This window comes from Punica granatum, chromosome 4 (assembly GCF_007655135.1).
Source record: "Punica granatum isolate Tunisia-2019 chromosome 4, ASM765513v2, whole genome shotgun sequence".
In the NCBI taxonomy this organism is placed as follows: domain Eukaryota; kingdom Viridiplantae; phylum Streptophyta; class Magnoliopsida; order Myrtales; family Lythraceae; genus Punica; species Punica granatum.
The window spans coordinates 12,600,211-12,628,081 of NC_045130.1; the positions used below are offsets into that span (position 1 = coordinate 12,600,211).

The 27,871-nt window shown below is 39.7% G+C and overlaps 4 protein-coding genes across 7 annotated transcripts; 1 reads left to right on the forward strand and 3 right to left on the reverse strand.

Annotated features, from left to right (window-relative positions):
* The first annotated feature begins 766 nt into the window (after window positions 1–766).
* LOC116205963 (trihelix transcription factor GT-3b-like) lies at window positions 767–2,413 on the forward strand. Its single transcript, XM_031538677.1, has 2 exons — window positions 767–1,216; window positions 1,447–2,413. Exons 1-2 carry the CDS (start codon window positions 908–910, stop codon window positions 2,038–2,040), a joined length of 903 nt encoding a protein of 300 aa, XP_031394537.1. The 5' UTR covers window positions 767–907; the 3' UTR covers window positions 2,041–2,413.
* Window positions 2,414–3,299: 886 nt separating this feature from the next.
* Window positions 3,300–8,988, reverse strand: LOC116205961. 3 transcript variants are annotated; one of them, XM_031538673.1, is made up of 9 exons: window positions 8,436–8,986; window positions 8,031–8,227; window positions 7,630–7,878; window positions 7,228–7,362; window positions 6,871–7,053; window positions 6,539–6,700; window positions 4,221–6,019; window positions 3,902–4,037; window positions 3,300–3,641 (listed from the first exon to the last, which is right to left on the reverse strand). In XM_031538673.1, the coding sequence occupies exons 1-7, from the start codon at window positions 8,803–8,805 to the stop codon at window positions 5,588–5,590; spliced, it is 1,728 nt and encodes a 575-aa protein (XP_031394533.1). In that variant the 5' UTR covers window positions 8,806–8,986; the 3' UTR covers window positions 3,300–3,641; window positions 3,902–4,037; window positions 4,221–5,587. The 3 variants fall into 3 exon arrangements, with proteins under 3 accessions (XP_031394533.1, XP_031394534.1, XP_031394532.1); XM_031538674.1 differs by lacking the exon at window positions 3,902–4,037 and having other exon boundaries at window positions 3,302–3,641; window positions 4,221–5,567; window positions 5,857–6,019; window positions 8,436–8,988; XM_031538672.1 differs by lacking the exon at window positions 3,902–4,037 and having other exon boundaries at window positions 3,302–3,641.
* A 1,269-nt stretch (window positions 8,989–10,257) lies between these two features.
* Window positions 10,258–13,984, reverse strand: LOC116205962 (SH3 domain-containing protein 1). 2 transcript variants are annotated; one of them, XM_031538675.1, is made up of 10 exons: window positions 13,612–13,984; window positions 12,785–12,898; window positions 12,587–12,656; window positions 12,360–12,508; window positions 12,188–12,289; window positions 11,908–12,108; window positions 11,665–11,727; window positions 11,352–11,507; window positions 11,081–11,155; window positions 10,258–10,609 (listed from the first exon to the last, which is right to left on the reverse strand). In XM_031538675.1, the coding sequence occupies exons 1-10, from the start codon at window positions 13,669–13,671 to the stop codon at window positions 10,466–10,468; spliced, it is 1,134 nt and encodes a 377-aa protein (XP_031394535.1). In that variant the 5' UTR covers window positions 13,672–13,984; the 3' UTR covers window positions 10,258–10,465. The 2 variants fall into 2 exon arrangements, with proteins under 2 accessions (XP_031394535.1, XP_031394536.1); XM_031538676.1 differs by lacking the exon at window positions 11,908–12,108 and having other exon boundaries at window positions 13,612–13,980.
* A 12,303-nt stretch (window positions 13,985–26,287) lies between these two features.
* On the reverse strand, window positions 26,288–27,640 carry LOC116204126 (aspartic proteinase CDR1). The gene has a single exon (XM_031536205.1). The coding sequence runs from the start codon at window positions 27,638–27,640 to the stop codon at window positions 26,288–26,290; it is 1,353 nt and encodes a 450-aa protein (XP_031392065.1).
* Window positions 27,641–27,871: the final 231 nt, after the last annotated feature.

The window sequence follows — 27,871 nt, forward strand, 5'->3', positions numbered from 1 at the left end:
ATTTCCATTTTGAAAAAACATATTTTTTTGGTGAATTGGGTAAAAAGAAATATGCTTGAAAAAAAAAAGCATATTTACTTTTCTTCCTCTCCACTTCCCCCGAGGAAACGGCTCTAAATCCCCACCCAACCACAAATATTGATAAATTATAAAGTTCAAGCCGCAAAGCACATCAAGATCAGCACTTGATCACCACAGGTCAGGCAGAAATCAATGTAATAATCATGCTTGGGAACATCATAATAATTTCAAGAATTATAGATACGATCTCGAAGCTAAAGAGAAAAAAACGATAAATCAAAATTGATTTGAGCCGAGAATCGTCATATTTGACGAGGAAAAAGGAAGAAATTCGAAAAAGGATTCTGCAAACTACAACACAACAGCCTCCAACTCGTCCTTGTCGGTCCCTTCTCCGATCGGTAGGTGGTGAGGGGGTCTGGGATTGGTGCTCTGAGTAAGAAGAAGAACATTGAAGATGCATTTTATATATTCTAAGTAAAAAGTAACAAATGAATCCAGATTAAAATATTTCATTACTTTTCACCTAACATTTACTTTTTGAAAAAAAAATACGGGCTATAATGTTTCATAAAATGTTTGAATAATGCCTTATCTATTTTATTTTTTATTTTTTATTTTTGAATTTATGAAATTCAAAACTAATTTTATGATGATTTAATAAATCTAAATAATATAATGATCAATTAACAGGGAAGATACATAAAATATTAGGGGCATAACTATAAATTCACTAGAACTTTTCCTTCTTCCACTTCCAGTCCTTCTGCCCTTTGCTTGGCCTCGACGAAAAGTGGGACGCTCCCGTTGTCTGAAAACCCTAAACTGAAACTCTCACTCTTCCCGGTACACCACGACGGCGACGCCGCGGTATCATTTTCCGGCGATGTTCGGGGGGGACGACAGCGATTCCCTGAGCCAAATAAGCATGATGGCGTCGCCGCTGCAGTACACGCTGGCGGCGCCTGAGCAGCAGCAGCAGCAGCATCAGCAGACAACGACTCAGCCGCAGTGGAGCCAAGAGGAGACGAGAGAGTTCATCAGGATAAGGGCGGAGCTGGAGAGGGACTTCACGGTGGCGAAGCGGAACAAGACGCTGTGGGAGGTAGTGAGCGCTCGTATGAGGGAGAGAGGCTACCGGAGGACGCCCGATCAGTGCAAATGCAAGTGGAAGAATCTCCTCAATCGCTATAAGGTCATCTCTTTCTTCTCTGATTCAAATTTTCCCCGTTAAAACTCATCGAGAAGATGGACGACATTGAGATGGAGATGCTGATATGTCCATTGCCTGATTGCGATAACTGAATTCATCGATGATTGGGTTGTTCTCTACTGAAAGGGTTGTTTTTTGTTGAATTTTTGAAGTTATTTTCTCGAATCAGCTGCATTAACTAGATTGATGTGACGAGATCGTATTTGAAACAGGGCAGTGAAACTTCTGACCCGGAAAACAGCAGGCAATGCCCTTTCTTTGAGGAGCTGCATGCGTTGTTCTCCGAGAGGGCAAAGAACATGCAGAGGCTACGTCTCGAATCCGAGAGGGCTTCAGCTCATGCCAAGAAGAAATCCAAGAAAGTGAGCGGGGATAGGTCGTCCGATGAGCCCTCGGAAGATGAAGACGATGATGAGGAAGAAACTGATGAGGAGAGGCCCGTAAGGGACAGTTCTAGGAAGAGGAAGGCTGAGAAACCGGCAATTGACAAGCCCGGTAAGTCGCAAAGTGGAGCACAACGTAGTGCTAGTGGGGGTGACATATGCGAGCTGCTCAAAGAATTTTTTGAGCAGCAACAGAAGATGGAGATGCAGATGAGGGAGATGATGGAGAGGCGGGCACAAGAGCGGCTCTTGTTTGAGCAGGAATGGAGACAGACAATGGAGAAGCTCGAGAGGGAGAGGCTGATGGTCGAGCAGGCCTGGAGGGAGAGGGAGGAGCAGAGGAGATCGAGAGAAGAGAGCCGAGCTGAGAGGCGGGATGCACTGCTAACTACCCTCCTGAATAAACTTATACACGAACAATAACCTTCGAGGCGGAAGGCCACTCGTTCCCGATCCCGTTCTTGTTGTAGCATATGAGATGCTTCTGAATGTAGCGGGTCTGCTGGTTGTTGCTGCTGCTGGATCGTCAAAGCAATTTTATACTGTAAGCATTGAGAAAGAAAGGATATGTGGGGTGAAGAAAAATATACAGAGGAATACTTCTTCTTTGATTAGTTCATATTTGCTGTAAAGGAAAGGCTTTTGATTTGTTGTATTTATACCGGTATACTGTTCTTCAGTGTCTTTCATGGTTTCTGCTACACATGTATCGATTAAATTCGAGAATATTGTAATTTTTGGGAGATTAATCGTATAGTTCTCAGCAAGCTGTGATTATCGAGACAACTATTTCTAATGATTCACTGTGTAAGCAGTCATTCTTCTCTTTGAGCTGGGATAGAAAAAACTGAGTTCTGCAAGATCACCGATATGCTTTCAAACCGAGTAAGTTGTGAGGTATGCATGCGCAAATGGTATCCTTTTTGCGTTATGCATATCATGCATGGTAAGGAAAGAACCTTTAACTGTGTTCGGAGCTTCCCTGATTCAGATTCAACAGACTAATCCCGTTTCATTACAAATCAAACAGAGGCTGCCCGGCGACATCTTGCAATGAGAAGCTCCAAACCTATCTGTTCATGTCACAAAGTTGAATCACAAGTCAATACAATGTCTCTGGTGCCTCCTGGGGTGAGCGTTGATCGAGTGTAAAGAGATGATAAGGTCAAGATTAGGTATCCAGCATAGGAAAGTAAAGACTTTTGGAAGGATCCAAATCAATGAAGGGTGGGTATTGTGTTTAATTGAAAAGTTACGGGATTTCCTCTCCCTAATGAGGTTCACATGGCAATAGGGGTCATGTCCAAACAAACCCGGATATGACTAAGTGGGACAGTGGTGGTGGTCCAGTGTCAACTTCATCTCCGAGATACAACCTAATCAGGACAGACATGAGCTGTGCAGTAAACGTTAGACTTTGTCCAGACAGTAGGAAGCGACCAAAACCACTCAAGCTAGCATCTGAGACGGTAGCATTCATTCACAAAAGGCATGAGAGCCTATTCACTTCAAGATGCTAATGAGGCCTAGCAAACACAGAAGTTGAAAGCCTCAGAGGAGCACAGCAAATCGGACAGGATTAAAGATGCTTTATCAGCCAGCAATTGGATCCTAAAACAGCAGTACCTGAAGGCTAGAGCAAACTAAATGTTAGCCCAGAGTTTCCTGACAGAACAGCTATGTATTCCTTGAAACTCACCATTTTATTCGATTTCCAGGAATAAGGCAGCCTCTGCAACAACGAGTTTAACTTAGATACAAGATGCAACAGACATTACATGGCCAACACAGTTCAGAGATCCAACAGAAACAGCAAACAACATTAGCTTGGAAGTTTCTGTTCATGTAACAATCATATGATTTAGTACTAAAAAAGCACGATAGGGGGAGGCGTCTCCCCTTCTCTTATCCTCGGATCTTTCTACTGAATGAAGGTGCAGTCAACCCGACTCGCTAGGCGGCTTTTCCTTTGGATGTTTCGAGCCATAATGATCCACAAGCTGGTTATGATTTGCCAGTTGAACCTGAAAAATAAAGCGAGTAAAGAATAGCTTGGATATAGTCCACGATCTCATAAACCGTAGCTTATACAATATCGAGAATGAAGCACATTAGCAGATCTAGCTATAAGACCACAGAGAGCTGTGAGAAGAGAGAAATGCTTCCTCCCACTCACATGATAATTCCGTCACCAAGGAATGTACGGAGAAAAAATGTTGCTATGGGAAAATGGAGAAATAACAGCAACAAGGTCCTAACCAATACTCGATCGCGAATCACTTACGTTAGGCATCTTCATCATCACTAAGCCTCACCTTGCAGGTACTGAACTTAAGCTAAGCATATCAAAAGTCTCGAATTTTGCTTCTTGTTTATATTCTATTTTGCTGCTCCAAACCCAAGAACAGTAACCACCAAACCTATAGCAAGGAAGGAGAAATTCAACAAATTGACACATTGCAGGCATTCTGGGAAATCATAAATACAGGGCACAAATCAATGGCGGAGTTTCAAATGAGTGATTATCAGAAGTTTCAAGCGATCAGCATCCGTTCGATTCACAAGACGGCAGAGGATATACATGAGAAAGAGAGGGGGAGGACCTTGCAGATGGGGCAGATGACTTTGAGACCAACAGCCCGAGCCTCGAGCTGAGACGCCTTAGGCTTCTGATTCCTCTCGGCGTTTCTTTTCTGAGCCTCGATCTTCTGCTTCCCCCTCGTCATCTCTCTCTCTCTAGTCGCTGGTGAGCAAAGAGCAACAGCTAGAGAGAGAAATTTTTTATGGACGAGATGGAGGGGTTATTGGTTTCTACCGCCCGTCAGGCTTGGTTTGATTCCGTTCCTAATACCATGAACCGTAATAATATCATGCCCCCTAATCTCGTGCACTAGTGTTATAACGTTTTTATGTTACATATTCTGAAATTTTTGCTCGATAAATTGGCCGACTTATGTTTCTTCTGTCGACGTATCATAAAATGGCTGATTTACAAGTTGAAGATTAAATCTGTACTGTGTACGGCCTAAATGATTAAGCTCGCAATCCTGTTAACGAAGGTCGTTTTCTCGAGTTTCAAGCTGCTAAATCCGTCTTGATCACCATTATTACGTCGCATTCCCTTCCAGAACTTAGCTTATTAGATCGAATTTAATTGACGGATCAATCGAGCGTCCCGAGGGGGTCCCTAGGAGTCTTGGATTTACTTCAAGCACTAGACTGGCCGCCTGGGAGTCCTTAAGGTGCTTTTATACAGTTAACCTTTTCATATTTAAGGGAGCCACTCCAAATATCTTTGAGCTTCGTATTGTGAATTACTAGATAGTTTCTTTTTTCGTGATTGGATTTACTTCAAACACCAGGCGGCCCGGGATAGTTCATCCTTAAGGTGCCTCTCTGCAGCCTCCGAGCACCACCATAGCCGCCATTGCCTTCGCTGAAATCCAAGATTGCAAGGGCCTTCGACCAGCTCAGCTCATCTGCACAAGCCACCCTCGATGCACCCGATGAAAGTTTACCACTGGAAATCCGCAGACTGAACCAGAAACCACGAGGAGTCTGAGACAGGCCTAAAAAATAGTAAGGCACCTCTTCGGCACTGCATCAAGCAAACCTCAAAAGAAAGTGTTCTTATCAGCTCCCTTGTGAAGAATTGTGAAGAAGGCTTACGATGAAACCATCAGCTGTGCTCGGAGAGCTTACGGCGTACATGAAAACAAATTCATACACCCTGATGTGATAAGAGCCAATAGGATGAGCATTTACTAAGACCAGACCTTCCAAATAAACTTTTTACAACAGAAAACTATGAGGGAGACCATAAATATGTCAACTCATTCCTTGCCATTGGATGTCAATCTATTGCGCACATAGCTCTGAAGTACCCATCTTCCCATTCAACCCATGTCACTGGGGACAGCACAACTTCAGACCTGGTCTTGACTGGCACACTGCAGCAAAAGAAGGCAGTTTATTGCGAGCTAACCTTTTCCTGCCGCTTGAGATGAAGTGTTTGCTTGGCTCTCAAGATTATGCGCTGCAAATTCTGGATAAGACCCTGATTTGGTCTCTTCAAATTAAGGATCAGCCAGTTATAATCGGCCAATGAGGCTTCAGGTAATGGTTCCAAAAACTCGCATCTAGCAAGAATCTCTGGGGGAGGCACACCGCTGATAAGATTTGTATCAAGCTTCGGCTTCTTTCCCCCAGTGAAATCTTGTGTTGCTTGAACGGCCGTACCTTCAACTGAAGAAGGAAGGGCACCCGGGATCACGCTGTGAGTGAAAGGCAGTGCTCTCGCAGTTTGCATGCAGAACTCAATCCATTGATGGATTAGAGGAGATGGGCCTCTGACTCTGCCCCCGATCTTTGTTGTGTTCAACCTGGAAGCTGCAGGAATTGCCTATAGAAAAAGAATACAACATAATAAGGGAATGTCATGGAAACGCTCGAAGTACGAAATACCTCCTGCACATTGTTTTAGCAAACCAGCTCGCTGAACAAGTAAAGGAAAGAATTTTAGTCATTTTAAGTAAGAAAGTGTTGGGCTAGCAAAATGGCATTTGGAAACAGTTAAGGGTAGATCGACAAAAGATTGAATATTGGAATAATGCAGAAACCAGACAGATGGTTGAACAGACCAATACTTTAGCCATCTTTCCACTGGAAAATGGATATGGTTAAACAAGTAATTTCATTACCCCGTGAAATCTGATCTACAACGTGATCTACAGGGCAACTCATACAATGGCAACTCATTTTAGAGTTTTGGGAGAAAATTTGCTCAGTCGGTAAATTGATATTCAATGGAGGCAGATTGAGAAGTCAGGAACACACAATTTACATGACAGCTAGCTTTAAACTATGTAAATTTCATTAAGAAACAAAAGCAAGTTTGAGAAAAAGATAAGTAAATACATACCCAGAGATCTGCCCATAAGCTCGATCCAGATTTGGGAACAACCATGGCAACATTTCTCAAGCGCTTAACAGCAGGAAGAACATCGCTGCTCCATCCAACAGCCACCCACACATCTCCTACTCCAAATGCTTTCAAATAATTGGAGCTATCAAATAGTCGAACCTGTGAAAATAAAAAGGATTGGTCAAAATTACAGAACAAGCTCTAACCTTCATACGCATCGCTGTACTACATAATCTTATTAGCTAAAGGATCCTATGTTTATTGATTACAAGAAAAAGTCATACTGCTCCCTGTATTTTCCGATTATTAAATTCACCCAGCTTCTATACCTGTTCTGCTAACATTGCCATGTTTTGCTCAACAACATCCTTTCCACCAACTACTTCTGAGTCGATGTTTTTTGTATTGTACGACGCCCCCATGTGCTTCAAAACAGCACCGACAACCTCTCTGGGGCAATTGACCATGGCAATTCTCCCAGAAAGCTCAGGTCGCCACAAATCTGCCCAATCCTGCAATCAACTATAAATGATTGAATCCTTGAATCCTCTAAACAAGGCTCTTTTTTTTGGTGAAAAGTAAATAGCTACAATGTAAATTTACAGTCTATATAGGAGTGACCGCAGTTAATGGCTATTACATTATGGAAATCTTCAACGAGAATAGCATACCAAAGATGAACTCACCTCAATTGGGTCCAAATGAAGCTCCTTGAATTTACTTTTCTTGTATGCGATAACCATGGTACCCCATCTATAAGGCGCTGCCCATATTTTACCATCAGGATCTATGTCCCCCTCAGAATTCCTGCGTAAATATACCTGAGAACTTTTCAGTGGAAATAGAAGTCACTTACCAGTGTTAATCATTAGAACAACAAAAAGATGAATTGGCCCAGTTCAAATGATGGTTACACCAACCCAGCAATATAAAAGTAACATTTCAATATAAATTTCCCCAACAAGTTACCATATTATGAGTAGCAAACTACCCATGTCAGAAAATATTACATGATAGAAACTATTCCCCCCGAACCATGAAAGATAAAGATATTCAATAGAACAAGAGGGCAGTCGTGCCCTTTTTACCTTCCATTTGTTGCTCAAGATTTTAAACCAGTCCTGGTCTTCCGCCCCATTTATGGGCTCAATCAAGCCCTGCTTGATAGCAAAACTGAGCCACGAGTCTCCAACAGTAACAAGATCTGCAGATGCAGTAGATAAGCTCTTGACACTGCCTTTGGTGAAGGCAGCCGACATATCCGAGAAGATTCCTTCGAGATTCTCGCGCATCTTAAACTGCAGACTCGATCTCTTTCCTTGAGACTGCATAAACTCCTACACAACCCAGGAAGAAAAGAAATTCATGTAAAAAACCAAAATCTTCAAACTTCGCCAATGTCAGGATCATGAGATTCTGCTTTCAATTAAAATGTGAGCTGAAAGTAACTGAAGAGAAGAAGAACAGAGACAATGGACAGCGAAGAGACCTTAACCCAGGAAGGAGGAACAGAGCCCCGAAGAGCAACAACTCGTAAGGGTACCGTCAACGCGAACGACTTTGATTTCCATTTCTCGAATGCCTCTTTCAACTCTCTGTCTTCTTCTTCGGCTTCTTCTCCTTCCTCCACTTTTTCTCCCTTCTCCTCATTTCGATAATAATTATCAGTCCTACCGATTTCATCACCTACATTTGCATTTTGGCAGGTCTCAGAAGCTTCTCAGAGGAAGCACAAGGTAGAAAACAGTATCATCAATCTCGCAACTGGAATTTACGAGCTCAGTCGGCATCTAATGCTCTCAACCGCAGGGGCAGACGGATAAATCAAAGACTAGCAATGGAAGGAAGAAAGAGAATTAAACACGAAAAACCGAAATAAAGGTCGGAGACGGACCTCGGTTGTTGCGGAGGGGCTCCTCGGGCTGGTCCAGCTCCCGCTGAAGTACGGCGACGGGGGGAGAATCGGAGGCTAGAGCAACAGAGCGGCGGGAGACGAGAGATGAAGAGGCAAAACCGAGGGCGAGGGAGAAGAATACGGCGGAGAGGGCGAGCGGATTCAGTGGATTGTCATCCGGAGGGTCCGGGGGGAGATGAGGAGGAGCGTGGTGGCGGCGGAGGCAGAGAGAAATAGAGGAACGGCGTTGTTTGAGGAATCCACGGAGGTGAGTGGAGAGAGGGAAGAGGGCGGGGTGAGGCTTTGGAGATGGAAAGGGAAGAGGCAGAGGAGCTGAGAGATAGGCGTACGAGGAGGAGGCCGACGCCATTGAACCTGTAGAGAGAGAGAGAGAGACGGAGAGAGAGCAAGTTATGGTGTTTGAGCTCTGAACGTCAAACTTCAGTCAGCCAGCGGGAGGAGCTCATCCCACCAGTCAGCATCCTCGTACACCCTCTCTCTCTCTCTCTCTCTCTCTCTCTCTCTCTCTCTCTCTCCGGAGGTGATCACTGCAAGCCGAGATCTTACCTGAGGAGGAAGCATCAAATAACCTAAAACCAAGCCTAGGTTGGTAAAAAGCTTTTTTCAATTTATCACCAACTTAAGTCGTCTCTTTTATTTTTTACATTTGAAATGTCCTAACTTTTCAATCGAATGCAAGATTACGCCAGCTCGTTGATTGCTACTACTTCTCGCTTGGCTATTGACATTTTCTTTTTTTGCTCGATCCCTTGATTGTTGATTAAGAAATGCTTTTAATGAGTATCAAATCAAGTAAATTTGACACACTTAAAATTAGCGATCACTTAAGACATATTATATTACAATCATGATGTTCAAATTAGAATTATTAAAAATTCATATGAAGATTAACATGGAGAAATATTAACTTTTATATTGTATTAATTAATATAATTTATTGAAAATTTTGATTATTTATTATCAAATAGGAATTTTATTATAACTAGTTTCAATTATACTCGATATCGATTATTACACAAGTTACTATGATAAACCATAAAATTGATTAAATATTTTTTCCGACCAGCTGCATCGCCGGGCGTCGGACACTGGTAATATAATATGACATCATAACTGAATATACTTTTGGGTTTATCTTTGTCGATTCTAAAAAAGTAATGAATGAGACATGGCGTTTTTCCTTGTTTGAAGGGAGGGATGGGAAGAGAGATTATCATAGTTTTCTAAAAAGTAATGATCGAGATTTTATTGTCTGAACTTCTTTCTCTAATATTAGTAATGAATCTCGAACCTCATTTTAGTACTCTGTATCCAGGAATTACGCAGGATCAGAATTGAGGGGAGCGAGGTCCTTACAGAGGCAAATTAGGGGCGTAGATTCTCCGAGTCAAGGAAGGGCAAATAGCAGTAATTTTATGAAGAAAGTCGGATTAACAATATGCGAGTTTTCTTAAAACAACCAAATGGCTTGAGAACTAGCATATAAGTCCTAAAATGGCTTGAGAACTAGCATAAGAGTAACATATTATTTCCCATCACTACGAATCCCGGTTTGGCGCCCTCAATATCGCGCTCATGTATAAGAATTAACACAAACTGGAACCTTTATGTGATCCAGTGAAATCTCCGGTAAGGTTTGCGGGGAATAAGAGCGCTTACTACTGCCAGTTCATTTCATCGTTTGCTCTTCAAAGAATGTTATGTTGGATGACAACACTTCCACTGTGTCTACAAACAAATTTAAAGGCGAAATCTGGCATGGTTCCAACTTTCTACTGCTATGCATTTAAACATACCGAAATACTGCACATTGGGTGATTTACTATTGAATCTGACAAATCAGATGTTTATTTTTGTTTATTCTTTAGAGATTACACGAACACATTTATTGCACCAAAAATTGGAAGCAAAAGATACATACATATCCGAGGGAGAGTGGAGCAAAAGTTTTTACACTAAATATCTGACAACGTTTTAGGATAAAGGACTCGGGCAATTCCTTTTGATATTCACAAAGCATCACTGTGATCGGAGAGTGAGGGGTTCTCGAGTACCTTGCTCGCTGGTGCTTTCTGCTGACGTTCAATATAAGCAGAAGGAAACCACCCAGCTTTTCCATTGCATTCGCCTTCCGACCATCCAGTTGGGGCCACCTGTTGTCAGAATCCGAACTAAATCGATTAGAAACACCGGACAGAAGATACAACAGAACGGACTCAACACTCGCGGCAATGCAGAATCTGTATATCATAGTAAACGAAATGTTAGCAAAGATGTAAAATTTTAAGGACAAAAAGGGACTATAAAGATTTTGTATTCGCGCTATCTTTTCTGGGGTAGCATAAAAATGACCCTGAGATAACACATGAGATGGGCACCACTTTAAGTTTGACACTTTTCCTGGGCACCATTTAGCTTAGCCCTTTGTCTTTTTTACCCTGACAATCAATGACTCAATTCGGTTGTGGAAAACGCAGTAAATTTACTTTGTCAACGGTCTAAAATAAATGCTACGGTGAAATAGCATGCTCAATCTACTTCGTTTTCAAGAAGAAGAAATGCCAATGCATTGCAGAGAAAAATTAGTCCTGAAATAGGCATTCCAATAATTTGCAGTGATGCACCTGGCAAACAATTACGTAATCGCCGACGGAGAGACTTAGCTCCCCATCTGCTTGAGCATCAAATGGATGAATAACCTGCAAAAGAATTGGCCAAGTTGGTATCTATCAGAAAGAAAGAAAAAATTGCAGCAACAAAAAAGAAATCTTTGGAACAAACATGTACTGAGGTTGTAAATGAAGAGGGGGCGGGGAATCTGTTTGTCTTCATTATACGAGATTAGTTCATCTCAAAAACCAAATGAACAAAATTTTTAGAGAGCTAATGTCTTACTTGCGCGATGTAGTATGTGTCATGCTGATCACTTTCCTCATGATAATCAGAGTCACCGAATTTTGAATCGCCTGGTACTGAGCGAGCATCCGCATCCGTCTGTGTTGTCATGGAAGTTGGTGAAGAAGGTTCACTTAGTTGCTTCTCCAGCATCATCTATCTCAGTACAGAAAAGGCAAAATTATACTTAGCATAACTCTACAATAGAAATCGCATTTCTAAAAGGAATCATTGGACTCCCTCGGCAAGGTTTTCACTTAATTATTATATTTTATAATTTTGACAATAGAAAACAGGATAAACTATCACAGACCTCAGTATATAGCTTCTCTAGAATGCCAAGAATGCTTTGATGATAAGACCTTTCGGCGTCCACCTGTCACATAATATCTTTCAGCATCCATTAACTTGTCAATGACTGCATTCAAGTGAAACAAAAATAAACCGTCCCTAAGTTATATCTAGCTTATGCATTGCAGATGCACCACCTGAGTCAAATGGAACAATGGAACCGTGCATGAAAGTTGAGATTCAAAGACTAACACAGCAATGATACCATTTTAAAAATATGCTGGAAAGTTATTTTCTGCTGTTGATCTTCAACAGACAACATGGCATCTGTCGCCTCTCTACCAAGTGCCATCATAGCTGATTTAAGCTCAGCTAGTCTACCTTCGGCGTTTTTAAGCTTCATAGCACTTTCTGAAGAGAGAGCAGAATCCCTGGATTTTGATTGCCGCCTCATAACTTCAGCCGCCTGATAAGATAATAAAAGCATCCATCTGCAACCATTTATTCTAACTGCTCTATTATCAGGGCATCATATCAAAGAGTACCTGTGCTTCCACCTCCTGCCGGAGTTTGTCATAACGCCGAGTCAAATGACGAGCATCCTCCAAAGGAGCTCCATTTATCATTGTCTTTAGTGGCTCTGAAACCTAAAGGAGTTAAATACATAAGATGATAAAGGACCCTGCAGCAAATTGTCTAATATAACCCAAGAATTACCTGATCATGGAGGATCCCAAGCAGGATTTCCCTCTCATCTTCCATAGAATTATGTGAGCTGCCAAACTGGAGCGCGGCTTTTGCAAGAGCGGAACCGGTATTTTGATTCTCAACCCCGTATTTGCAGCAATTGTCGGCTAGCTTTCTTACTAAAAGACATGAAGCAAGATATCCCCATCAGAATTCCGAAGAAAGCAATCACAAAAAGCAGAAGTATCAGGATTCACCTATTTCCATTTGCTTTGAGGTTAATGATATGAAAGCTTCGACATTGCGGACGATATTCCTTTGAAGATGCTGTGCACCATAACATTATTTAAGACTTTGTTCCTAAAACATTTGTGATTAAAGAGTTCTTCATCCAATAAACACACCGTATGAGCAGATAAAAAAAATATGGCATGTAAAGCACTTGATAACTAGACCTTTGCCGCTCGGGTAGACTCGTACAGACTTTGAAGCTGGCGGTAACATTGCAGCTCAGCTTCATCCACCATAAAAGCTTCACCACTAAAGTGTCCCAACTGTTTAAGTACTGCCTGTCAAATGAAAGCCACTAGTTAACACACTAAGGGATCCAATCCAATTCCGACTAAAGAGTTTACCCGATACACTCTGTAGTTAAATGTCATTCCACATTCAAGCACAATGCAGAAAACAAGTGCCCTTCCCTTTTCCTGAATAATTTGCTCATTTATTCCCCCAACTGGAATTGATGATCAATCAGCATAAGATAGCCATAACAATGGGTCGGTGCAGAAACTATATCCCCGATTATGAATGATACTTTATACGATTCAAAGGTAGCAGGGATGATTTTCGCTAATGCCGAAGAAGAAAACTTTCGTACAGCAAATCTCGAAGCAAAAATCAACAGCATACAGGGAAAATCTTCAAGCAACTCAAAAGTTAGCACAGACAGAGCCTCGTGTCATCAGAATACGATCCCTTCCCGACAATAATTACAGAATCCATCCTATGCTCAGCTCATCACTGCGCAAACAAGCACAGACTCTGTAATTCACTTCCGAGGCACGATTCGGCCAGGCCACAGCAGTAGCATTTTGCAGGGACTCTCCTCCAAACATCAACTGATCGAGATCGACTCCGTAAATAAAAGCCAATTCACTCAAACAATCCTCTCTAAAATTGGAAATTGAGCCTGCTCTTCGGCCGAGACTTTGTCAGTTAACAACAGTGGATCGAAGCGAGGGAGGATTGATAAAAACAAAAAAAGAAGAAAAATTCGCACCTGCTGCTGCTTAGCGACCTGCTCCCTGAGCTTGGTGGCTTGCTTCTTGATCGCCTCCATATCGGGAACCGAAGCAGCCACGGGACCCCAACTCCAGAGCTGCCGCACGGGGAGTAGAGCAAGGGACTAGCAATTATCAGAGATCGGAATCAGGTGAGAAAGCGACGGCGACGCCAACAGAAGGAGAAGATGCTTCTTCTGCTTCTTCCCTTTCGGTTCACCTTTACAGGTAACAGAAGAAGAAGATAGATGAGGACAGAACAGAGAGAGAGAGAGAGAGAGAGAGAGGCATATGTTAAAAGCTGGCCGGCCTGGGCCTGCGTCCATGACCAGAAAGAATTTTCCTGCTTTTACCATTTAAGGGTTTCAGCTCAGAGTGAGAGAAAGACAGAGAGAGTGATGAAAAAGTGAAAACCGACAGAAGACAGACAGAGGAAAGGACGGGAGAGGAAAGTCGGCAGAATTTCGGGGAAAAAGCGTATTTATTTGTTTCCGAGTTCCAACTAAATATTCCACTCATCAGTCATTTGAAAGTGAGTGCTGTTAAAGCTAATGGACTGTTTGAATTCAAAATGAGATTTTAAAATATTATTTTATTTATAATAAAATAAAATTATACTCAAATAAAATAATTCAAAGTTAAAGGGTGAATTTTATTTATATTGCTCTTTTTTAAAATTAAAATTATATAATTTATACAAAATTAAAGAATGAGTCTCACACATAATTATTTATATCACTTTTTTTTAAATTAAAATTTAATTTTAAAATATTATTTACAAATCAAACGTAATATAAATATCTCATGTATAGCACTTTCGTAATTTTGGAGAATGTTTGTGGCAATTTCATACATAGTGGGTTAGGCAGCTCCACCGAAAATTTTCGGAGGATATATCTTTTCCCTTTGACTATATAATACCAAATCAAAATACTTGAAAGCGAAAAAACTGATCATACAATGAATAAACAGTATGATTAATTATTGCTCTTTTAAAATAAATGAGTAACATTCAATTACCTTTTTCATGGCTCGATAAATAATTTAATAAGTCAATGATTTTTTTTTTGTTTTTCAGAATACAATTAATCAACATTTTAACTAATTTATTACGATAAATTGGATCGGATTTTGCAGTCTATATTTTTCCTGTTACGCTGTTCCCATCACTCCTCTATCTCTAGTGTCATGTGTTTCGTTTCAGTTCAGTAGCATTGCTCAGTCTCATTAATAATTTCAAATCAAAGATGTAATTACCGAACTTTATTTTGAAGATTCCTTTTCTTAACTTGAAACGTTACTCGAAAGTTCGTCCATCGGAAAATCAATATTAGATGGGCGAGGATGTAATCCAAGCTCTCGAACGGGAGTACATGCGGGAAAAGTAAATAATATTGAAGTTTAAATTACATTGATTTGTCGAAGGGTCCTTTAATGAATTATAAACTAATATTTTATCGGTTTTCACAAAATATCCTAGAGAATAATATATCTCTAATCTCTAATATTATAAAGCCCGAATCTCATTTCGTCTATTTTTTATTTCTAAAATTATCCGTACTACATATTCTTTACTTAATGAGAATCATTAAATTGAGGGTATGATAGTAAATTTAATATTAGTAACTACCCACTAATTTGTCACTTCCACTGCTCGAACAAGAATCAAACTAACCAAATGGATATGGTTCCACATTATTGGTTAATTGGTTAACATAGAATCAAAATTAATTTACCAATGAATCACATTAGTTAAAATCGGTTTGTGAAATCAAACACGTAGCTATGAGCAAGGAAATGATGATGTCCCATTAGATTGCCTCCGATTTCTTCATAGGTGGCGTTTGGTATGAATATTGATGAGGAACCTAAATTCACATTTGACAGATACAAGGGTCTTGTTCTTATAATAAGAGCAAGATACATTCCTTCTCCCACTAGACGCCTTTTAAAGGCAAAACCGTGCAAGTTGTCCAAAGCGGACAATACTTTTGGCGAGCTCTCCATAGTAAGGATATTAGGCCATATCCAAATTAGTGGCTCCATCTATGGGAACGTAACCATGTTGCTCAACTTTTCAAACCCCTCATCTCTCTTGGGGTTGTGATGAAGAACTTCAATATCACATTGGAGAGAGACTAGGGTCTTGGCATTTTTATAAGAGCAAGATACACCCTTTTCTCTCAGAAGGCACCTCTTAAGGGCAAAATTGTGTGGACCGAGTCCAAAGCGGACAATACGTCTTGGCTAACCTCTTCATGACTCAAATTTTAGGCCATATCCTCATCAAGAATATATATACATGTATATGTATATCCAGAGGAATGCGACTTTTAAATATTCTGAACCTACACATTCACTTGTTTGGTTTGGATACAAATATTGGTAATTCGGATTGCCGTGTCAATCAGATTGCTACTTTGGGGGAATCTATGTAGATTACCACTAAGTGGCATTCTTAAATTTCAAATTTGCCCTTTCTTTATGTGAAGTCAAACTTTACAAATTAGATTACCAATAATATTGATTTTATATTCTAAACACGGTAATGTCATATTCCTGATAATTTAAAATGTAATTTATCTTGTGTTAATGTGGATTACTGGGTTACACGATTACAGGTAATTAACCAAGCGCCATCCAGGCCCACGAGCATGGTCCCTCTCGTCTCAGGCCGGGCTGCTGTCTCCTACTAGTTGGGCCTTGTTTGCCCTTTTGGGCCGTCCTGATTTCTTGGACCTCAGTCCAATTTGCGTCCAGCTGAACGAACGGCTCATCTTTGATCCATTCTTCACCCGGCGTAAGAAATGGGTGAATAATATTTCATGTGGGGTTTGGTTCAAGCGTCTGCATATTGTATTTACAATCAATAATTTTAAGTTGTTATCTTAATTTAATTTTCCCAAGAATTTTAGGTGCTCCTATTTCTTATAAGAAATATTTTTCTTTTTTCCTGGAACCACAATGAGAAGATAACTGGAGTTCTTTGGAGGTTTGATTAAATTAATTGTTATGGAAAAATGCAAAACTAAAATGAATGATATAATTGTGAAAGTTCATGTCCATATTAAATAATAGAGACTCAAACAATTAGTCAATGAAAATGCTTGAAAAGCCTATGTGAAAGACTATCGTAGATCCTAAAAAGGGCTCTCGCTCGTGGGAGTCTGCGTTAATGATACATACATTCATTTTAAATTCTTTGGAAAAAAAATTTAGAAAATTTAAAATTCATTGTTGGAAATTAGAAAGAGTTATCAAAGGAAGAGACTGAATGAATAAAAAGTATAAACATATTTTACCTAAAAATATTAGAAAATTTAAATTCCTCAATGCATGCGACATAAAAAGACGCTTAACCACGAGTTGTGGATGAAAAAAAATTTATGTGGAAACTTTTCATAAAAAGAATGAGAATCTCCCGTAAAAGTACTTTAAATTACTATATATAGAATATGAAATATTGATGTATTATGAATAACGAGAAAATTTATTTACCGAAAAAATTACGGGAAAATTTACATATTTCTTAAAATACTCTTTTTTTCCGGTAGGATTAAAATACTAGCTCTAATATAGGTTAGAATATGAAAGGTTGCTTTTGGAAAAATATATTCCATTCCTAGGAATGTAAGAAGGGGTTTGGTGCATTGTTTGTAATCTTTCAAGTGGTAATGTACATTATCATAAGATGGATTACCACTAGATAGATAACCGGTTATCCACATTGATGTGTTTGGTGCAGGAAAAAAAATATCGAATTGACATTGCTAGATATGTAGCTTACAAAGTCCAAATTACCTTGGAAAAATATTTTCAAAATATCAACATTAAAAATCCTAATTTTTTAAAAGAGCATATAAATATTATAAAAAAAAGAGAGCTCACGGTTGGAGAACAAGACGAGATGATGGCGACCTCCATAGTCATCCCACCTCTCAAGCTTCTACAAAGCACAGAAGCCTCGGATCGAGGCCTCTGTGCTTCGATCGAGGTGTCGAGGCCTTTGACTGTCACCTCTGTCGCCCAACACCATTACCTCTGTTCCTCCTTGGCGTCTCCTCCCACCGTCACCTTCTCCATCGTACTTCGATCGAAGGCCACGGTGGAGGCGGCGGAGGACGCGGTGGCGGCGGCAGAGGAGTCGGCTAGGATTTTTGGAAGAGGGCTGAGGGAAAGAAGACGAGGGCATTTTTGTAATTTTATTTTGTTGTGATGGCCATCTTGGAGGCAATCCACATAGCACAACCCCCTAGTCAATGTGGATTACCCCTACAAGATGGATTGCCACCTGAATGTTGTCACCAAACAAGGTAATGCAGTAGGTTCAGGTAATTTAATCAACGATTGCTAGCAATTCTCCTTGGATAACCCATACCAAACGCCTCCTAAAAGGTAATGTGATATTGTAACTCGGGTATGTAAAATAAATTGAGGTGAAATGAATGCACTTTTACAATAATATCCCTATTTAATAATCACAATAATCTTTATAGTGTAATTTGTTGCCTTATAAAGTGAGAGTTTAGTTCTTAGTTGAATCACATTCATATCTATAAATAAGAAATGCATCAATTTGTTTTTAGCATAAATCTATATATAATATATACTAGCTAAACGAAAAAAATAAATTTAAGAGTTAATAACACAAAAGGCATAATTTTTTTATATTTTAACAATTCTAGCACAAACTTTTTTCCTTAACCTAAAAATGTACAAACTTTCGATTTGACAATATGGTGCTAGCCACCACGTGTCAAGCCCTCAACTCTTTTTTTTGGATGAATAAGATCAGTTTATTAATATCAGCATTGTTACAAATATCGGCATTGTTACACGAGTATGCCCTCAAACACATATAAAGAGGCAAAATTTGATCGAAAGCCGTATTTTCTAAGATCATGGGCATGACAGTCAAGAGACCCATGTACAACGCCATTCCGATAAAAGAGAAAATGAATCATAATGTCTACTACGATGTTTCTAATTTCCCACGGTACATTCCGGGGATCAGCTAAAGCTTGAACTAAAAGGAGAGCATCGCTTTTGATCCATACTTTCGACCAGCCTACTTCGAGAGCCATGGAGATAGCTAAAAGGATAGCATGCGCTTAAGCTTGGAGGGGAGATTCCGCAAAGATGGGAGAACACCATGAATAGAGGATGTCTTCAGTATGAATTCTGCCCACTCCTGCAATGTAGGCATGCGCCCTCTCCAAGCAGCGTCGGTGTTGATTTTGTACCAATCCAAGTACCGGTGATCTGTTTGTTCTTGGACATGAGGTAGAGAAGCGGAAGGGGGCTGGGGTATGCTTTGAGGAATTCCAATGGGGTCTGAGTTGTTGGTTCGTGGGTGCGTCTATCTAGCATATAAACCCCTTTGCTCGGCAAATGATTATTTAACGCGTTGGAGCATCCGAGTAAGATCTGCCCTGGCCCTTGCAAAGCAACATTCATTCCTTAGGTTCCATAATGTGTAAAGCACAATAAACCCATAAGTGGTAAAGGAAAGCTGGTCAATGTTGTTTTTAAGAAGCTGGGAATGGGGCTGAGCAATAAAGGACACAATATCAAGTCGTGAACTAGACGGGAATACATTAGCTATAAGTTCCACGTTGATTCCCTCCACGCCACCCGATAAAATATATAATCACTAGAAAGATGTATAAAATTATCAAATCCAGTAAGACAAATGGGGAAGAGTTCCCTCTCGAAGCAAATCAGGGGAGACATTCACTTGCCAATCTCTAACAAATGGATTTTCAAACGTTCATGAATTTTCAGACCCCGTACAAGCTTCCATTTGATCCAAGGATTACTAGCAAATCTATGTGATTAATCCAGCAAATAAAATGACTTAACAAAAAGTTCCCACGAAGAGTTCGGGGTCCAAATAATTTGATCGGTACAATCATTCATAGAAAAATGTAGATTCAAGAGATGGCTCACACTAATATCATTAGAAAGGTTTCTAAGTAGAGGAATTTTCCATCGTTTAGGATGGAAAAGCATGAGATACCGTACCTTAATATCGTGGTCAATATGGCTGTCAAATGCAGGGGAAGGTTTAAAATTCGACATACCTGGTAGCCATGGATCCTTCTAAACAGAAATATTATCCCTGTTTCCAATGGAATAACAATCACCTACCTGGAGGGTGTCTTGACACCATTGCAGATCTTTCCATACAAGGGAGGCACTAGTAGAGGATCTTCGAGAGGGGGAGAAGAAGTTACCGTATTTGGCTTTCAAGGCGCTCATAGCAAGGTTGTTTTTAGTGGAATTGAGAGCTCAAACTGTTTTGGAAAGCATGGCTTTGTTCACATCCTCTGCTCTCCGAAGGCCTAAGCCCCAACAGATTTAGGATGGCAAATAACTTCCCAGCTGATGGGGGGAAAAATATTTGCTAGAGTCTTCCTTATCGCCCCACAAAAATGTTTCGCGATTTGGTTGAGTCTGTATAGATTAAAGAGAGACATGGAGTAGATACCGGTACTGGTGATGACTGAGTTTAGTAAGGTAGCCCTACCAGCCCATGAGGGATTTTTTTGATTTCCAAGAGACCAATTTGCCTTTAATTTTATCAATAAGAAATTGAAAAGATTATCTTCATCTTTTTTTTTCTTTTTTCCGAATGAAGAGGGGGTTACCCAAATATTGAGCATCAGGCTTGGGCTTCCTCATTCCAAGGGTATGCTTGATAGAGTGTCGCCTTGGGGCTTGTAAGTTCTTGGAGAAGAAGACCCGGGATTTTGAACGATTTATCTCTTGACCAAACCAAGAGCAAAATTTGGCTAGGATATTCTTTGTGTTCAACCTCCTGGTCGGTTGCATGGGACATAATGAGCAGATCATCGACGAACATGAGATGGGATATGGTTGGACCTCCTTTGCTGATCTGAATGCCTCGGATATTGTGATTCCTCCTCAGACCTGTAAAGAAGCCTAAATAAGATTTCCATGGAGATGACAAAAAAAATGGTGATATGGGATCACCTTGTCTAAGACCTCTACTTGGTTTGAAATGACCATGAGTGGAGCCATTGATGAGAACCGAAAGGGAGGTCGTGGAAATACATTGTTCTATCCAAGATATAAAGTTAGAATGGAATCCAAAATTTCTTCAGATTTGAATGATAAATTTCCATTCCAATTTATCAAAAGCTTTCATGAAATCGATTTTCATACAGACTACTCTCTTCTAGCCCTAGAGTTTTTCATAGAATGAAGAATTTCATGGCAAAGAGGCCATTTCGTTAATCCATCTTCCTTCAATAAGAGCAGTTTGATTTGGAGAGACAAGTATATGGAGAAAAGGTTTAAGACGCTCAACAATAATTTTGGAGATGACTTTATAGGCAACGTTGCAAAGGCTGATACGACGAAAGTCTTTAAAATTTGAAGCTCCTCACTTTTTTGGGATGAGAGTGATAAAGGTATTATTCCACTCTTTTAGATGAAAACCCGAATGAAAAAGTTTTGGACAATAGAGGCTTGACAATTGAAACATGAGTTTTGTAAAAGAGTGCGGGAAGACTGCCTATACCTAGGCTTTAAGATTAGGAATAAAATGCAAAGCATGTGGGATTTGTTCTAATGTGGAATCGCAATGAGTCTCTGATTTTCATCGTGTGAAATAATCGAGCTAACTAAACCTTCCAAATCTATAGAGAAAGCAGGATTAGAGTACGTAAAGAGCTCTTCAAATTTTAGAATAAAATAATCGCCAATTTCAATCAGGTCTTGAATCAACTCATTATTATCAACTTTAATGGCATGGATGCGATCAATTCTGCGTTTGATGATCGTAGATAGGTGGAAGAATCTAGTATTGCGGTCCCCATCCTTAAGCCATAATTCACGGGACTTTCGCCTCCATATCAAATCTTTCCTAACTAGCAGTTCATCAAGCTCTTTTTCTAGCATTTGCTCCTCTATTCTATTCTCTTCAGTCTCATCTTGGCTATGGATCTCCTTTAATTTCTCTAGTGTTTTTACAATTCCAAGGTCACACATACCAAAGCAATTTTTATTCAAGGAATAAAGTTCCTTTTTTTAATTTTGTTGTTCTCACCAGAAAGTGGGAATGCCTTCGAACCTCTAAAAGAAACATGCCAATCCTTAACAATCTCAAAACTAGAACAATCACGAGTCCAAGCTTCTTCGAAGCAAAAAGGCCTAGGAGGAGTATTTGGAGATTCCATCCAAAGTTTGAGAAGGCTATAGGCCTATGGTCAGATTGAATCGATGAAAGATGAAGCACCCCAGCCTTTGGATAATCGAGCCTCCAATCACCATTTGCAATGGTCCTATCTAAACATTGTTTGATATGAGCTTACCCCAGTCTTTTGTTACGCCAAGTGAAAGGGTTACCGGCAAAAATCAATGCAACCAGAGAAACTCATGAAATTGTCCAGCAAGGACCTAGAGGAGGAAGCAATGTTCCAACCCCCTCTCTTATCAGCTGAACAACTAATTTCATTGAAGTCACCCATTAGCATCCATTGGACAATTTATCGACTCGGCCATATCTTTTAGTTCATTCCAAAAGACATTCTTCAAGAAAATTGTATGGAGGGCCGTAAACAAAAGTTAACAACTATGAGATAGGCAAAACCGAGTATTGAATCTTAGCATGAATGTAATAAGGAGAATGTTTTATGATAGTTACTGAAAGTTCGGAATTCCACATGAGACATAGTCCACTAACTGCTCCACACAGTAAAGGCTATCGAAATTGCATCTATGAGCAGCCTCTTTACATCTGCTAGTACCTGATTTAGTTTCTGAGAGAAAGAGCATTCCTGGTTTATTCATTTGCAGGAGAAGTCAAGGGGCGCAAATTGTCGGTTCTCCTCCAAGACCGCGACAGTTCCAAGCGAAGAGACTCATGGCATCGAAGGGGGGCATGATTAGGCTTGCCTCCCTGGCCATTTGGTTTTCATCAGGTATCTCGCCGTCATCAAACTCCTCAACAGTGTAGTACTGGTTTAGGGATCTTGCGGAAGTCGTCCACAATCATAGCCGAATGTGGCGAGGTTCTCAAATTTGAAGTTGACCCAAGATCTTGAGTTGTTGCTTCTTTCTAGGAAAAAGACTGAGGCAAAGTGGCTTGTCAGCAGCAATCAATCTTGACTCGAGCACAAGGGACCATGTACCGTCTAGGAAGTGAGGAGTCCTTTTGGTCAACTTCAAGAACTTTTCCCCGTTGCACTCTTGATGTTCCATAGAGAGACGAGTTCGGGGTGATACCTCGGATTTGAATCCAGAAATTAATGAAGCCGAAAGCCACTTCTTCAATTGTGAGATTTATGTCCCAATGGGCAAGCATCGAGTGCGCACCTCCATGAGAGTAGGCTCCAACTTTTTCGGTCGATACGAGATAGTAGGAAATCGCCGAAGAAGCACTTAAGCGTATCCTTGTGGTATGAGTCCGGAAAAATCGAGAAGGGTTACTTCAGGTGCCACGGCTTGTAGAGATAGGGGATGACTTGTAGAAAGGGCGGTGGTTTGAATCCCAGTGTCTTAACCAACAGTGTCAAGGTCGTATTTTCTCATATGGCTTCTTTAATGGCTTTAAGCTCCAGAGTTTCAGCACGGGCTGCGATCGACAATTGGGACGAGAATATGGCTGAAAAAGGTTAGTCCAAATCAGTGGGTCCTTGCAGTTCCATGGCTGGGGGAGGAGAAGAGGAGTGACTTAGAGGCAGGAAATAGGCAAGAGGGAGGTGGGAATAGTGAATGAGTTTGAGGTGGGGAAATGTACTGATGAGCCGGGAGGTAAATATAAGGATTTCGCTCCAACAGATGGATGATTATAGCGAGAGAAAGACTCCCAACTCTCTATTTACACAATTTTCACTAATCTATTTTACCATATTTAAGGGGTTTTTACCTCAAATGGCCCATGATTTACTCATTTTGTCAAATATATCTTATGTTCTTTTTTTTTTGGTCAAATTTATCCCATGGTTTACTTTTTGCATCAAATCTATCATGGCGTTATCTTTTCCGTCAATATCTAACGGTCGTGCTGATGTGACAAGTGGAGGGATAGCGGGCCACACTTGCCACGTGAGCGCCACGTCAGCATGACCGTTAGATGTCGACGGAAAAGATAACGTCGGGATATATTTGATGCAAAAAGTAAACCATGTGATAGATTTGACAAAAAAAACATATGATAGATTTGACAAAACGGGTAAATCATTGGTCATTTTAGGTAAATTCCCCCATATTTAATGCATTAGTAATTAATGCAAAAGTAAATAAATTGATTTATAGGGATAATATATTTATATTAATCCAATTTACTAAAATTATTTTCATTTTATGATTCTTGATTGAAAAAGTAAAATTATGTTTATTAGAACATCTAAGGAACTTTTAAAGTTCCTATGCAAATATTAAATACAGTTAAAAATGAAAAATAATACAAGTGCATTGATATAAGAATTCATACAATTTAATAATAAATATATTTTTTGGAATTAGATTAATTAAAAGTATTTTCTTTTCCAATTTTCAATTTTACAAATGCTTTATTATATTCTTGAAACTGTAATAGGGTCTTTAAGTTTAAAAAGGATATGGAAATATTTTTCTAAAATTTTCCACACAAGTAATTACTTATATAATTGAAATTATAAGGGGTCTGAAATATTCAAAAACTATTGCAAGTTCTATGCTAATATTAAATATACTTAGAATTAAAGATGATGCTAAAAGAATTTATTTATTTAAAAGTTCATTATATGGAAAGAATAAATCTAGTCTCTCTTTTTATTAAATTTAGTTAAAGTTAAAACATTTAAGTTCTATGAGTAATTTATTATTGTATAAAGGATATAAATGCAAATAATTTTTACAATTTCGATATTGAAAATTAAGAGTTTTTTCAAAAACTAAAAGTTATTCGTTAATTACTTTAATTTTGATTAAAATAATTTTATTCACGTGGTTTTACTAATCTTATTTATAAAATATTAAATTAATAAGTTTTAAGTGAATAATATAGTTTTTTTATGTAAATAAAGTATTTAGTGGAGCAAATCTAATGCGATGAATTCAGTATTCTTTGTTCATCGTTATTTTGATGATTATCAAAGAGTTAATTCTATAATTATAAACTAATCAATGTTTTTAAAGATTATGCATAATAAATCATATAAGTTTTTGCCACGAAGAATACTTTTGTGCAATTGGTGGGTGAAATGGCTAGTTATAGTAATGGTTATATCAAAGTGCGGCGATGGAGCCGGGACTCATGCGAGGAGCAAGCGAGTGAATGATAAGGAAAAAGGGAAGGACAAATTGGGATTGTGGCAATTTGACGAAAATGCATGAAAAATCTTGACAAATTCTGGGATTTTTTGAAAAACTCTATGAACCAAATAACCCCTTAATTATCCCCATATGATTGTTGCAAGAGTCTTTTTTTCTTTAATAGGTATAAAAAAAATCCATATGATTGTAGCAAGAGTTAACATGGACATTACAATTATCACCTGCCATAAAATTAGATTACATACTTTTCATTCATCAGTTTCAAGAGATACATTATTGATCTTTGCGGCAAAAAACTTGCAAAGTGCACAATGCTTAGAGGGTTAAATCTAGGTTCAATTGTGATCATACCAACAGGAAAATGACAAGTAAATAAGTATGAAAAAATCTCAATAATGAGACTAGCTATTAAGATTTATATCTCATTGTACTAGCTAGGCTCATAAGCTCTCTTGTAATTAGGGAAAAAAAAATCTATAACGAGATTAGAAATTGAGTGTGAGGCCACACATTTAAATTCACTAAAGTAAAAAAAATTCTCAGAAAAGCAAATTGCTGATTTTTTAAAGGAGAAAAAAAAAAGATAATGGAAGCTATAGAAGGAAAGAGGGGCGACCGAGGTCCAATTTGAAGATGCCATCGAGCAGACAAGGTCATGGCAACCTTTCGTCATGTCCCTCTCTCTTTAAAATTAAAATGAAACAATGAAAACTTAAAACAAATATACTGGAGTTGGAGAGAAGAGGCAGTACAACTCAACACCTTCGACCACCACCTAGTGCGACATTTGCACGTTGGTGACAGGCATTTGCACTCCATTGCCCACTTTCTCTCTCTATGGTCTTCCTCCAATTTTTAAAATTTTATTTTTTAAAAAATATTTTTTATTGTAAAAAATGTCATATTACATAACACAATAAGACTAATAAAAAAAAATTAAGACCGAGGACAAGATTGGAAAATACAAGAGAGAATTAGGATACAATAAGAAAAGGTACAAAAGTTGGGACCAAAACTTGCCTTGTTCCTAATCGAAAATTTGATTAAAGAATGGAAACAGAACAACAACCAAAGGTACATGACAAAAACGAACAAAAATAAAGGAAAGTGACTAAATTAGAAAATTAAGTGTCGCTGGATGAAAACGAATAAAAAGATGGGCTAAAACAGAAAAACGCTTAAAGGTAGCGAGATAAATGTATAATTTTCCCAGAAATGAAAATAAGCCCAGAGAATTGAAAAAAAAACCTTCAAATAATGCGATGTCATTTGACCAAAAAAATAAAATAATGCGATGTGAATTAATTTAATGACCATATTGACGTGTGTAGCTACTACTAAATTAATTTTCCACCAACAAACGAAGGTACAACTTGATTACTGTAACGATCAACTGGAGCCGGTGCAATCTGTAGGCTTGAACGAGACCGTCCTCTTCTCAAGATCAAATCCAACCTCGAAATCCGCCTGTCCAAAGTTACCAAGAATGGGCACATCGCGAGTAGGAAAGATCGTGAGGCACACTGCATCGTCTGACAATCGAGTGAAAATGTTAGCCGACTTGAGCAGCAGATTTGCACCGGTCAGCTGGAGTATCACAGGTGGGGCAGCTAGATCCGTTGTGGTGTTGAAACAAAGCCCCATCTCCGGGACTTGGACTTGTGGAGTTTGAATAACCTTCAAAAGAGCTGACTCGAATGGCTTATAGAGTTCTGTTGGTATGAAGTTGTAAGTCGTGCCGGAGTCGACGATCATGTTCCCAACCTCATTGGCCAAGGACGATAAATCCTTAGCATTACTGATCTTGGGAGGCAAATTTTTCGTCCCGAGGCTGATGGACTCTAGGGTTATGTAGTAGAAAGTGCCAGGCGACTTCCTGATGAGAGGGGTTGAGGCGACGCCCTCGCCCGAGAGGATAGCACATTCGCCAAAGTTGATCTTGCTGGTGGCGTTCGGGGTCGTGAATGGCACGAGGCAATAGGAGAACTTGCCTTGGATTAAGTGATCCATATGGGAGATTAGAGAAAGGGGACCCCCTCCTAGACCGATAATCCCGGAGCCCTTAGAGTCGAATATCCCGGTATTATTGTGCCCGCACCCAACAGGTACACCAGGAACCGTGACCGGAAGGCTTGAGTTCAACCCCAGGGTTATGCTTTCAGTCGCGAGATCGCCTTTGCTGACGGACCCGTCTCCATAGCCATAATTGTACTGGCACGTTCGTTCCTGACTGCAAAACCCGTTGTTACCCAGCATATGGCAAGCGTCTGATCGGCATGGTACGAGGTTGTATGTCAAAGACCTTTTTGGGTCGAAGATGGGAGGATCCTGCGGGTAACACGGGCGGCAGGGCTTGCACTGGGTCCAGGTGAGGTCGCTTCCAGTGTCTGCAATCCCCAGGGTCGGGAGAGGAGGTGTCCCGAGCGCTATCTCCATATAGTACTCCCCGCCTGCAGGCGAGAGTTCCGACTGCACGTCTTTCTTGGAAGATCTCCAGCTGGGACGATTTGTTCTCCTCCTTAAGTGTTTGATACGGGAAAGTGAACGGCGTAACGCATGGAGGTGGCGATCAACGAGCCTCGCAGAAGGATTGTAGGAGGGCGATTTCGGCGAGTCACGGTGGATCAGATCGATCATGAAACCATAACCAGTGGATTCGGCTAGAGACAATTCAATTGCCACGAGAAAAACGAACCAAGCAAGGCACGAGGATAAGATCAGACAGTATGGAAATTCGGCCATTTTCACAAAGGCGAAGAGAAGCAGGTTAATTTCTGGTAAAATTTAACTAATTTAATTTGAGAAAAGCAAATAGACGGGCAGTATTTATATTGTCTGGACTCTGGGGAAGGTGAAAATATTTTCCTTTTTTTGTTCATATTTTATCAAATTACTAAATTTGATAATTCTTTTTAAATTTTCTCCTAAGAGTATTTGATTAAATCCATTACGTATGAAAAGAGGTAAGGTGCT